General features: G+C 47.0%; 1 protein-coding gene across 1 annotated transcript in view; it reads left to right on the forward strand.

Annotated features, from left to right (window-relative positions):
- LOC120931121 (immunoglobulin superfamily DCC subclass member 4-like) overlaps positions 1-14,009 on the forward strand; it is a 184,711-nt gene that overhangs the window by 127,496 nt on the left and 43,206 nt on the right. Inside the window, exons 7-8 of the mRNA XM_040342283.1 lie at positions 4,675-5,085; positions 11,146-11,310. Coding sequence (XP_040198217.1) covers positions 4,675-5,085; positions 11,146-11,310 — 576 coding nt within the window. The remainder of the gene's footprint in view (positions 1-4,674; positions 5,086-11,145; positions 11,311-14,009) is intronic.

Consider the following 14,009-nt stretch of genomic DNA (forward strand, 5'->3'; position numbering starts at 1 on the left):
CTTCTGGAGCTCCGGGCGCCTGCTATCGCACTCGGCAGGACTCGGCCATAACCGGCGCAGCGGCACTCGGCAGGACTCGGTCTCGGCGCTGCGGCATTAGGGATCAGAACGGTCCCTGCCCGCTGCTCGGGGCTAACAATGGCTAGCATAAATGTTGGGGACTCTGGGCTTTACGGGGACCCATTGGGGGCTCCAGCCCCCTAAGCCCGGGCCTAACGACGCCCCTGGGGATACCTTTTTGAACAAGGCAGTCCCCTATTCTACCTAGTGACATGTCACTGATGGCTGTTCCCCCCCGTGATCGAGAACGGTCATCAGTGACGTGTTACTCGTAGCCACGCCCCCTAACAGTAAGAATCACTCCCTAGGACACACTTAACCCCTGCAGCGCCACCTAGTGGTAAACCCCTTCACTGCCGGTGTAATTTTTACAGTAATCGGTGCATTTTTATAGCGCTGATCGCTGTGAAAATGACAATGGCCCCAAAAGTGTCCGATGTGTCCGCCATGAAGACGCAGTCACAATAAAAATAGCCGCCATTACTAGTAAAAAAAAAAGGTATTAATAAAAATGCCATAAAACTATCCCCTATTTTGTAGACGCTATAACTTTTGCGCAAACCGATCAATAAACGCTTGTTTCGATTTTTTTTTTGCCAAAAATATGAAGAAGAATATGTATCGGCCTAAACTGAGGAAAAAATTATAATTTTTTATATATTTTTGGGGATATTTATTATAGCAAAAAGCAAAAAATATTGTCGCTCTATCTATACCACCAAAAGAAAGCTCTATTTGTGGGAAAAAGAAGACGTAAATTTTGTTTGGGAGCCACGTCGCACGACCGCGCAATTGTCAGTTAAAGCGACGCACTGCCGAATCGCAAAAAGTGGCCTGGTCTTTGGCCAGCAAAATGGTCCGGGGGTGAAGCGGTTAAATATTAGGACACTTACCTGTCCAGGGCGCCCGTCTCTTGGCTGCCCCTGCTGCCATCCTCGGTGAGAGAATCAGGAAGTGAAACGCTGTGGCTTCACTGCCTGATTCCCTACTGCGTATGCGCGACTTCACTGGTCCCCACTGTGTTCAGGTAACTGTGTGTTTCCCAGAAGACAGTGGGGGGGGGGGGGAGTGGCATAGATACTTCTCGGCTCTTCTGTTGAATGATTGATAGCAGCGCAGCTATTGGCTCCCGCTGCTGTTAATCAAATCAATGACGACGCGGTGTGCCGGGGGGCGGGGCTGAGTGATACAGTCAGCGGCTATGGCCACCGACTGTATCACAGGAGCATGCCCGCAAGCTAACCCCCTTAGGAGAGCGCTTCCCAGAAGGGGGTTAGCTCTTGCGGGGGGGGGGGGGGGAGTTGAGACAGCCGCCCGAGGGACCCCAGAAGAGGAGGATCGGGGCCACTCTGTGCAAAACGAGCTGCACAGTGGAGGTAAGTATAACATGTTTGTTATTTAAAAAAAAAAAAGGAACCTTTACAACCCCTTTAACAGCCCATGTGATACCAACAACACATATTGAGACATATGGCGGGCAGACCATTAAGTAGCTAAGTGGAAAGCATACAATTAATAATGCATTGTACCCATAAGGTAGACGTTTATACAGCGATTTCTTCATCTATTACACATGTAGAGGTATTCGCTAACCATCTATCCATATCTTGTGGTACTTATTCGGACACCCTCTATGAACGTATAGGACGTTTTTATATAGGGGAAGGTATATTTTTAATGTCCGTGATCCAATGCTGTATGATCTGACGTGACTCCCTGAGCCAAACACTTGCAATTACCAATCTGCCCATAATGGCCCGGATTCACAGAGAGCGGGCGCACATTACGCCGCCGTAGCGCAAACAATGTACGCTACGCCAACGCATCGCAGAGAGGCAAGCATGGAACTCACCAAGCCAGTGCTCCCAAAGCTGTGCTGGGTTTCGAAGGCGTACGCCGGCGTAGGTGGAAGTGGGCGTGAGCCATGCAAATGAGGCGTGACCCCATGCAAATGAGGCGTGACCCCATGCAAATGATGGGCCGAGCGCCAGACAGATACGTATCACGAACTGCGCATGCGCCGAGACGTGGACGCATCCCCATGCGCATGCTCACAACCACGTCGGAACAACTGCCTAAACTACGCCGGATCACTGCGTACGGCGTGAACGTAACCTACGCCCAGCCAGACACACGTTCAACGTAAAATACGCCGGCTTGTGTTCCCTGGTGCAGACCTTTGTATGTCTGCTGCTGGGTTACACCTCCTTTATGGGAAATAACTTTACGCCGGACATACAACTTACGCGCACTGCGTCGGGCGCACGTATGTTCGTGAATCGCCGTATTTCACTCATTTGCATATTTGAATGTCTAATCAATGGGAGCGCCACCATGCGTCCAGCCTAAATGTGCGCCCACCCTACGCCGGCGTAGGCAAGTTTCGTCGGCGGGATGAAGCTTGTTTTTAGGCGCATTTTAGTTTGTGGGTCCGGCGCACAGATACGACGGCGCACATTTGCACTTACGTCGGCGTATGTTGTTATACGTCGGCGTAAGTGCTTTGTGAATCTGGGCCAAAGAGGTTTTTTTTGTTGAAAAATATGAAGGTGTTTTTCCTCCTCTGAGGTAAGAAGCAGAGTTAATTTTGGCAGCAAATTTCGATTTAGTTTTAGTCTTATGCCGCGTACACACGATCATTTTTCGGGTTGTAAAAAATGAAGTTTTTTTTAATGTCATTAAAAACGATCGTGTGTGGGCTTCAGGGCATTTTTCGGGTTCTGAAAAATGGCCCAAAAAAATTCGAACATGCTCTATTTTTTAACAACCTTTTTTAACGTTGTCGTTTTTAAGGTTGTAAAAAAAGGTTGTGTGTGGGCTTTAACTACTTGCCGACCAGCCGCCACAGTTATACGGCGGCAGGTCGGCTCCCCTGCGCGAGAGCACGTAGCTCTACGTCACCTCGCGAAGCGGCCACTAGGGGCGCGTGCGCGCCGCCCCGCTCGTCCCTGATCCCGACGCGTGTGCCCGGCAGGTGCGATCAACTGCCGGGCACCCGCGATCGCTCGTTACAGAGCGAGGACCGGGAGCTGTGTGTGTAAACACACAGCTCCCGGTCCTGTCAGGGGAGAAATGCCTGATCGTCTGTTCATACAATGTATGAACAGCGATCAGTCATTTCCCCTAGTGAGTCCACCCCCCCCTACAGTTAGAACACACCAAGGGTTAACCCCTTCCCTGCCAGTGGCATTTTTATAGTAATCGAATGCATTTTTATAGCACTGATCGCTATAAAAATTCCAATGGTCCCAAAAATGTGTCAAAAGTGTCCGAAGTGTCCGCCATAATGTCGCAGTACCGGAAAAAAAAATCGCTGATCGCCGCCATTACTAGTAAAAAAAAAATATTAATAAAAATGCCATAAAACTACCCACTATTTTGTAAACGCTATAACTTTTGCGCAAACCAATCAATAAACGTTTATTGCGTTTTTTTTTTGCGAAATATATGTAGAAGAATACGTATCGGCCTAAACTGAGGAAAAAAAATGTTTTTTTTATATATTTTTGGGGGATATTTATTGTAGCAACAAGTAAAAAATATTGCATTTTTTTCAAAATTGTCGCTCTATTTTTGTTTATAGCACAAAAAATAAAAACCGCAGAGGTGATCAAATACCACCAAAAGAAAGCTCTATTTGTGGAAAAAAAAAGGATGCCAATTTTGTTTGGGAGCCACGTCGCACGACCGCGCAATTGTCAGTTAAAGCGACGCAGTGCCGGAATCTCAAAAAGGGGCCTGGTCTTTGACCAGCAATATGGTCCGGGGGTTAAGTGGTTAACGACGTGAAAAATCCGCGCATGCTCAGAAGCAAGTTATGAGACGGGAGCGCTCGTTCTGGTAAAACTACTGTTCGTAATGAAGTAAGCACATTCATCACGCTGTGACAGACAGAAAAGCACAAATCGTCTTTTACTAACACGAAATCGGCTAAAACAGCCCAAAGGGTGGCGCCATCCAAATGGAACTTCCCCTTTATAGAGCGACCGTCGTACGTGTTGTACGTCACCGCGCTTTGTATTTTTTTTTCACGATCGTGTGTAGGTAAGGCCATTTTAATGATCCCTTGTAATAGGAATCTATCGTGACAGGTCCTCTTTATTGAGAGATGCGGTTCAATAACATCCCACATCTCTCCTCCGGGCTGGAAAGCATGAGATTGCGGCTTTGTTTACTTCTGGGGGCCCGGGCGTGACGTCATAACGTAGCGCCCTGGCCTCTGACGGTCATAGAAATCCTCACTTCCTGTTCTTCTGTCTGTAACTCCACACCGTAATTCGAGGCTTTCTCCCTGGTGTGGAGTGTCGTGCTCGCCCCCTCCCTTGAACTACAGGAGAGTCAGGACGCTCTCTACGTTGCAGATAGAGAAAGGAGCTGTGTGTTAGTGTGCGTCCTGACTCTCCAGTAGTCCAAGGGAGGGGGCGAACACGACACTCCACACCAGGGAGAATTTTTTTTACCTTTACAACCCCTTTAAGGTCCTGATTTGTAACATTCCACATGTGCCATGGATTGTATTATCCTCATAACCTGATATTGTTTTAGTTTCATAATTTTTCTTTTTTTTTGTACTTATGGACCAGTTTATTTATTGAAGATTCTTTTCTGTTTTAGTGCCCCCATTTATTACACAACCGCCAGAGATCATTACACGAGCACGGGCCGGCACGGCTCGTTTTTCCTGCAGCGCTACCGGAGATCCGGAACCCATCATCACCTGGCTGAAGAATGGACAGCAACTTTCTCCAAACGGGAGAGTGCGGCTTCAGTCGAGGGGCAGTCTGGTGATCACACAGATCGACCTGGAGGATGCTGGGTATTATCAATGCGTGGCCACCAATATACTGGGCAGTGCCTGTGCCACAACTAGACTCCATGTGACGGTCCAGAATGGTCTACCTGGTCCACCACAAGACCTAAGAGCCCTGGCTGTGACCAGCAAGATGGTGACGGTGACCTGGGGGAGACCGCAGAGCAACTGGGAGAGGGTCATTGGCTTCTCTCTGCATTACACGAAGACAGGCGGTACGTATATCCCGAACATTCGCTTGCCGAATAGGCAAAATAATATAGATAGAAGTTCGGTGTTCTGTGCCCACATCCTATAATTTACATACTGTACAGTACAGGGATGGACTGGCCATTGGGACTACGGGGATTTTCCAGGTGGGCCGATGGTTCAGTGGGCCGGCTTCAGTGACAGTGCACCGCCGCCCCCCTCCACTCCTCTGTCTCTCCCTTCCCGCAGCGCTCACCTCCTCTCCCTCCCCGCAGCGTTCACCTGGGGGGAACAAAGAAGCAGGGGGAGGGCCAGATGAGCAGGGGGGACGACAGAGGAGCATGGGGGGAGGGGACAGATAGCTGACTCAACAGCTATGGCCCGGGAGTTTCTCACTTCTGCCTAATCTTGTCCCATGGGGGGGGCACCAAACGTATTTTTTGCCCCGGGTGAAATAATGTCTAGCTTCCCCACTGGTACTGCCTATAAAAGTACCAGTACCAGCCGTTCTACTCTAATAAAGTAGAACGGCTAGTGGCTGGCTAGTGAAGGGGGAGAGGGGGCTTGGGTGGCCGGGGGGGGGGGGGGGGGTGCGGGAGTTGTCCGGCCACCGTGGGAGAGACCTGTCAAAGTGGGCCAGTCTGGATGAAGTCCAGGGCCAAATTTTTGTCCCAGTCCAGCCCTGGTACAGTATACCATATCAACAGAGTTGTAGCCATGGACCTTTGTAGGATATATAGAAAATGACACCACAAAGATGATTACTGTATTTCTCGGCATATAACACACACAGGCGTATAACACGCACCCCAATTTAAGAGGGAAGTTTTAGGAATTTTTGTTTTGTTTTTAAACAAACTACTTTGAAGCAAAATAATGGTCAGTGCCCATCAATGCAGCCTGATCTGTGCCTATCTGCAGCCTTAATGCAGCCTGATCTGTGCCCATTTGCAGCCTGATCTGTGCCCATTTGCATTCTGATCTGTGCCCATCTGCAGCCTGATATGTGGTAATATGCAGCCTGATATGTGTCCATTTGCAGCCTTATATGTGCCCATCTGCAGCCTTATATGTGCCCATCTGCAGCCTGGTCTATGCTCATCTGCAGCATGATATGCGCCCATTTGCAGCCTTATATGTGCCCATCTGCAGCCTTATATGTGCCCATTTGCAGCCTGATCTGTGCCCATTTGCAGCCTCATATGCGACCATTTGCAGCCTTATTTGTGCCCATTTGCAGCCTGATCTGTGCTCATCTGCAGCCTGATCTGTGTCCATCTGCAGCCTGATCTGTGCCCATCTGCAGCCTGATCTGTGCCCATCTGCAGCCTGATCTGTGCCCATTTGCAGCCTAATCTGTGCCCATTTGCAGTCTGATCTGTGCCCATCTGCAGCCTGATATGTGGTAATATGCAGCCTGATATGTGTCCATTTGCAGCCTTATATGTGCCCATCTGCAGCCTGATCTATGCTCATCTGCAGCATGATATGCGCCTCACCTCTGAAGCCTGGAATCACTGAGCCGTCATCTCGTGTTTACTCGGTCGGCAGTCACATACACAGTCCCGCCCCCGCCATCGGCATTGGACCAGCTCCTGTGATTGACAGAACAATAGTCCAATACCGGTGGCGGAGGCGGGACTGTGGGTGTGACGTCAGAACCGAGTGAGAGCCGAATAAACAGGAGATGACGGCTCTGTGGTTCTGGCGGCACTCGTCCCCCTCCGAGGTACACGATCGGCGTATAACACGCACCCGTGATTTGCTCCTTATTTTCAGGGGGAAAAAAGTGCGTGTTATATAAGTACGGTATTTAAAAATACAAAATGTATTAAACATAAAATTCAAAATCACATATAACACCAGGTCCTTTATAAGGTTCACGCATTATTTCATCCAATGATCCACATGTGGTCTCAACGCGTTTCAAATGATCTTCCTCAGGAGAACGTGTGAATGAATTAGGGATGTCCCGATACCGATACTAGCATTTCCTCGAGTACTTGTACTCGGGGGAAATGCTCCGATGCCTCAGCCGATACCTGGGCAGGCAGGAGAGTTGCAAGTCTTCTCCCCCCGTGCTGTCTTTCCCCCGTGCTATGTGATGTCTTTCCCCATGTTGTCTTTTCCCTGTGTTGTCTTTACCCTGTGTTGTCTTTTTCCCCTGCTGTCTTTTCGTCCGTGCCGTCTTCTCCCCCCATCCGTGCCGTCTTCTCCCCCCGTCTGTGCAGTCCTCTCTCCCCCCGTCCGTGCAGTCCTCTCTCCCCCCATCCGTGCAGTCCTCTCTCCCCCCGTTCATGCCGCTCTCCCCCCTCAATTTGTCAGGATGGAGAGCGGAGGTAGGAGCCGCTAAATCCGGCTCCTACCTTTTTCAAATGAACAGAGTCAGTGATCACTGACTCTGTCCATTCACATAACTGAGCATCGTAACCTGTGTTTACGATGCTTCAGTTTATGAATGGAGAGAAGCTTCCCTCCATTCTTAGCTGAGGCTGCTGAGAAAGGCACTGGGGAATCTGTGTCCCTAGTCCCTTTCTCTGTCTTAAAGGGGTGATGTCAGGGGTCTGTTAAGACCCCTGATATCTCTCCAAAGACCCCCAACAGGGCTGATTAAAAAAAAATTGCAATAAATAAATAAATAATACATAAAAATAAAATGTAAAAAAAACACACTGACAATCCACTCCCCTCCCCCTCTAAAAAAAATAAAATAAAATCACTGTAAAAAAATGTAAAAAAATAGTAAAGAAAAATAAAAAAAAACTGCCACTGTCACATGACATTAAAAAAAAAGTATCGGTATTCGGTATCGGCGAGTACTTGAAAAAAAGTATCGGTACTCGGTCTCAAAAAAGTGGTATCGGGACAACCCTAGAATGAATATTAATGTCACGGAACCCAGTCTCTCTAAAATCAAAGCCATATTTTTAAAGAGATCGGGTTCTTTGACATTGATATTCATTCACATGTGCTCTACAAACAAGCAAAAGAAAAATTAGTTGTGCGCCGAAATGAAAATTCTGGACCGAAACCGAAAAATCAGAATGCACTTGGCTGAAAACTGAAACCGAAATGGACAGTTTTAATGTATATATTTTTTAAATGTAATTATTGTGGCCGGCGTTTTTGCATTGGAGTTAATGGGAAGCAATTTTGCATTGAAGTCAATGGGACGTGATTTTGCATTGAAGTCAATAGGAGGTGTATTTGCATTGAAGTCAATAGGAGGTGTATTTGCATTGAAGTCGACGGGACGTGATTTTGCATTGAAGTCGACGGGACGTGATTTTGCATTGAAGTCGACGGGACGTGATTTTGCATTGAAGTCGACGGGACGTGATTTTGCATTGAAGTCGACGGGACGTGATTTTGCATTGAAGTCGACGGGACGTGATTTTGCATTGAAGTCGACGGGACGTGATTTTGCATTGAAGTCGACGGGACGTGAGTTTGCATTGAAGTCAATGGGATGCAATTTTGCATTGAAGTCAATAGGGGGCTTTTTTGCATTAAAGTCAATGGGACATGCTTTTGCATAGAAGACAATAAGTAGTGATTTTGCATTTAAAGAGGAACTGAAGTTTTCTCACATAATTTGTAATAAAAACATCTTTGCCATTCTGAAGCTTCCCTCCAACTACTTTGCAAATTATATATACTGTGATTCTGTACTTGCCAAATTTGCTGCAAAAATCTCCCTCCACTGTGGGCAGCTGAAGCTGCTGCCTGTTCACTTCCTGGATTTACACGGACACACAGAGGCACACCTCCAGCTCTGAAGCTCTCATTGGCCCTCTTATGGCCCCCCCTTCCTGGCAAACTCTCACAAGAGTGAGAGAGAGAGCTGTGCATGATGTCATAAGCCTAGGCTAATGACCAGACAAGAAGCAGGAAGTGGGTTGTATAAGGAAACAGGAAGTGGGCTGTATAAGGAAACAGGAAGTGGGCTGTATAAGGAAACAGGAAGTGGGCTGTATAAGGGATGTACTGGTAGAATTTTTTTTTTTTTACTATTCTAAGTTAAAACAACAACAAGGGAAGAAGATTTAATAGCTGGAAAGATGAAAAAAATTACTGAAGTTCCGCTTTAAGTCAATAAGAGGTGTTATTGCATTGAAGTCAATTTAATTTTGCATTGAAGTCAATAGGACATCAATTTGCATTAAAGTCAATGGACACGATTTTGCATTGCAGTCAATAAGACGCTGCATGCCAATTTCGGCACCTTTTTTTACTTTTGGCAAAACACCAAAAAAACTATTTTCGGGCGATCAATTTTGGCCGCCGATTATATTGGTGCATCCCTAAGAAAAACGGATGCGGGCTCTACCTTTCACATGTTCTCCTGAGGAAAATCACTTGAAATTTTTTTTTGCATTGAAGTCATTAGGACACGATATTGCATTCAAGGCAGTGCGACGCGATTTTGCATTAAAGTCAATAGTTTTTTTTTGCATTGAAGTCAATGGGACTCCGTTTTGAAGTCAATAGGACATGATTTTACATTGTCAATAACCCTATTTTCGGTTCGATCATTTTCAGCGGCCGATATATAAGAGCATCCGTAAGAAAGATGGATGCAGGCTCTGCCTTTCACATGTTCTCCTGAAGAAGATCCTTCGAAACGCGTTCACATGTGGATCATTGGATGAAATAATGTGTAGGAACTGTAATGGAAATGGCGTTTTATGTGATTTTAAATTTTATGTATAATACATTTAGTATTTTTATATATTCATTTATGTGATGTCACTTTCTAGTCAATAGAACACGATTTTGCATTGAAGTCAATAGGGGGCATTTTTGCATTAAAGGCAATGGGAATCGATTTTTAAATTGAAGTCAATAGGACACTATTTTGCATTGGCAATAACCCTATTTTCGGCTGATAATTTTCAGTGGCTGATATATCGGTGTATCCAGTAGTGTATTTAGGTTTTGTGCTGTCCTAGGTCTGACTAAACTTGTGCACCCCCTAATTTAAATATGACTCACCCCTTCCTGTCAAGGTCACACCCCTTTCTGTTTAAGACCCACCCTGAAAGTTCTGAGGGCCTGGGGGGCATTGAATTCCCTTTAATTTGCATAGATTTCTTCTCACTTCCTGTTTGGCTATGGGACAGGAAGTGAAGGGAAATCTCTACAATGGGACAGGGATGGTAAAAAATAAACTGTCAGGCCCCGTACACACGGCCGAGGAACTCGACGTGCCAAGCACGTCGAGTTCCTCGTCGAGTTCTGGGATGAAGCCGCCGAGGAGCTGGGCGGGCCGCCTTCTCCCATAGAACAAAGAGAAAATAGAGAACATGTTCTCTATTTTCTCGTCAAGCTCCTGGGCGGCTCCATCGAGCCAAAACTGTACAGACGACAGAGTTTCTCGGCAGAATCCGGGTTTTGACCGAGTTTCTCGGTGAATTCTGCCGAGAAACTCTGTCGTGTGTACGGGGCCTCAGGGGCTCTAACCTTCCCGTACTCTATCCAAAATGAAAAAAAAAAAAAAGTGTTGTCTATAATTCTACTTTAAGCACAAATTTCTGATAAGTTTATGGAGAGGACTAAGAAGATATAACCATGCCAATGGGGCAGCAGAAAACATATAGCACAGTGAGGAAGGTTTGTGTTCCAGGCTGATAGGACAGTCAAAATTAGAAGAAGCTTGCGTTACACTAACAGTGTAGCGCAAGTGGGCGGGGACTCTTTCCGCGCTGCCCCCCTGCAAAGTGCTGCCCTAAGCCTGGGCCTTGTTGGCCTAGGCCAGGATACAGCGTTGGGTGTATCCCTAAGAAAGATGGATGCAGGCTCTACCTTTCACATGTCTCCTGAAGAAGATCCTTCGAAACGCGTTAAGTCCACATGTGGATCATTGGATGAAATAATGAGTGAGAACTATAATGGACATGGTGTTTTATGTGATTTAAAATTTTATATATAATACATTTTTATATTTTTATATAAACATTTATGTGATGTCGCTTTCTATATGACCTACCAAAGTCCATGGCTACAACTCTGATATGTTACCTCTGCCGAAATATGTAAAGCCGGGTTTCGTGCTCCTCCAAACCTTCCCTCTTTTTGTCTTTCAGGTTCTGAAAACATGGAGTATCAGTTTGCCGTTAATAATGACACCACGGAGCTGAATGTGAAATACTTGGAGCCGGGGACCAATTATACCTTTTATGTTGTCGCTTATTCTCCGCAAGGAGCCAGCCGAGCCTCGGAGCCCCTGGTGGCTCAGACATGGGATGACGGTAATTGGCTTTGTTCCGTCTTCTCAGCTCCCAGCTACGTTCCCGGGGATGAGTTTAATGCACGCCTGTATTTTACTGAATGGAATGAAGCGAAGGAGAAATCTAGAGATGAGGGGGGGGGGAGTGATACTATACCTGGGAATTATGGGGCCCCTTACACAGCTTCAGGTATGGGCCCTCTGAGAACGGGAGGTGGGGGGGTGCTGCCGCCCCAAATTGAGAAGTGGGGGGGCTGCTGCGAATTGAGAAGCGGGGGGGGGGGTGCTGCCGCTAATTGAGAAAATTGAGAAATGGAGGGGTGCCACGAATGGGGGGGGGGGGGGTTGCCATGGGGACCTCTGGGCCACTTACAAAAAAATAAAAATAATATATATATATATATATATATATATATATATATATATATATATATATATAGAAAAAAAAATAATAAAAAAAGAGGGTAACCATCCGAGGCCCTGGGGACCTCAGTGCCCCTGGGGGTCTCTGGGTCCTTTAATAAAAAAAGAAATAAAAAAAGGGGGGGGGGGGGGTTTGGCATCTGGGGCCATTGGGACCTCTGGGCCCCTTACAAAAAAAAATAATAAAAATATATATATATATATATATAAAAAAAAAGGGGGGTAACCATCCGAGGCCCTGGGGACCTCAGTGCCCCTGGGGGTCTCTGGGTCCTTTAATAAAAAAAAAAAGGAAAAAAAAAGGGGGGGTTTGGCATCTGGGGCCATGGGGACCTCAGTGCCCCTGGGGGTCTCTGGGTCCTTTAATAAAAAAAATTATATAAAAAAAAGGAAAAAAAAAGGGGGGTTGGCATCTGGGGCCATGGGGACCTCCGGGCCCCTTACAAAAATAAATAAATACAAATAAAAAATTTAAATGTAAAAAATAAAAAGGGGGTTGTCACCCGGGCCCCTGGAGACCTCCAGGCCCCTTACAGGTATACTGCCTGTACCCCCCTGATGGCGACCCTGCCTGGGTATCCCAATTATGATGTTTTTTTCGGGGACGTCTTTCCCCCCCCCCCCTATAGCAGCACCAGATGGTAAGGCTGAGACGTAGGGCCATATTCTCGTAGATCCTGCGGCGGCGTCGCGTAAGCCATTTACACTACGCCGCCCCAACTTACAGGAGCAAGTGCTGTATTCCCCAAACACTTGCTCCGTAGTTTGGGGCGGCGTAGTGTAATTGGCCCAGCGTATCCCCCGTAATTCCAAGGGGGCGGCTTGTATTTAAATTAAGCGCGCCCCCGTGCCGTTCCAACTGCGCATGCGCCAGGCTTAAAATAGCCCAGTGCGCATGCTCCAGTTCTCGACGGAAAACGTCAATGACGCCGACGTGTGCGTCATTGACGTAAAGTCGTATTCAAGAACGACTTAGTAAAACGACGTACCCGACGGGAAAAGACGACGCGGACCCGACGCCATACTTAACATGGCGTACGTGGGACTGGCGTAAGGTTACCCCTCATATAGCAGGGGTAACCTTACGCTTACGCAAACGACGTTAGCGACGGTTACGCGACGCAAATTTGTTCGGGAATCGGCGTATCAGGCTCATTTGCATAAACAAATGAGACCTGAACGTAAACGCCACCTAGCGGACGGCTGGGTAATTACATTTAAGATCCGACAGTGTAAGTGACTTACACATGTCGGATCTTAAGCGTATAAATGCGAAAATGATTCTAAGAATCACTCGCATAGATACGCGGGCCAAAAAAGAGAGATACGACGGAGTATCCTGAGATACTCCGTCGTAACTATACTCAGAATATGGCCCAGAAGTAGTAATGATAGGCTGAAGCAGTGCTTCTCAACCCTGTCCTCAAATACCCTCAACAGGCCATGTTTTCAGGTTCTCCTTTATCTTGCACATGTGCTTTAAATCAAAGTCAACGCCTTGTTTTTTGGACAGCTGTTTTATCTAAGAGAAATTCCCCAAAACATGGCCTGTTGGGGGTACTTGAGGACAGGGTGGAGAACCACTGGGCTAAACCAAAGGCAGGGAATTAAAATTCACAGATGCCCAACCAGTAAAATTTCCAGATTTTTTTTCCGGCCCTCTCCTATATCACAATCGCTTCCACCAGTGTCCTCAGGCCCCCCCCCCTCCACCTTCCCCCAATCACAGTCCTGCACTTCACATCAATTTCCCCTTCGTAGTGCAGTGGAACCTCGGTTTACGAGTAACGCGGTTAACGAGCATTTTGAATAACGATCAACTTTTTTTAAAAAAATTCTGACTCAATTTGCGAGTGTTGTCTCGCAAAACGAGCAGAATTCAAGCTAATGGGGCATGCAGTACCGCATTTGGCCAGAGGTGCGGGGACGCCGGAGCCGAGCAGACCCGATCGGAGCGGTTCAGAAATACTCGGAAATACTTTGTTCCCAAGCCTTTCTCAGGTTTTTCGAGTTCACCCGAGGTGTCCCTATGCCTTTCTGAATATTTCAAAAACTCTCCGGCGCCCCCCCCACCTCTGGCCACATGCGATATTACATGCCATAGAAGTCAATGCGGAACAAATTATCTTTGTTTCCATTGACTTCTATGAGGAAACTCTTTGATATGCGAGTGCTTTGGATTAAAAGCATTAGGCTCATAATCCAAGGTTCCACTGTAGTGTTCTCAGGCCCCCTGCATATCACCCCCCCCCCTTTTTACAATAGTGTGCTGAACCCCCTTCGCATCACACGCCCCCC

This window comes from Rana temporaria, chromosome 3, assembly GCF_905171775.1.
Source record: "Rana temporaria chromosome 3, aRanTem1.1, whole genome shotgun sequence".
NCBI classification, from domain to species: domain Eukaryota; kingdom Metazoa; phylum Chordata; class Amphibia; order Anura; family Ranidae; genus Rana; species Rana temporaria.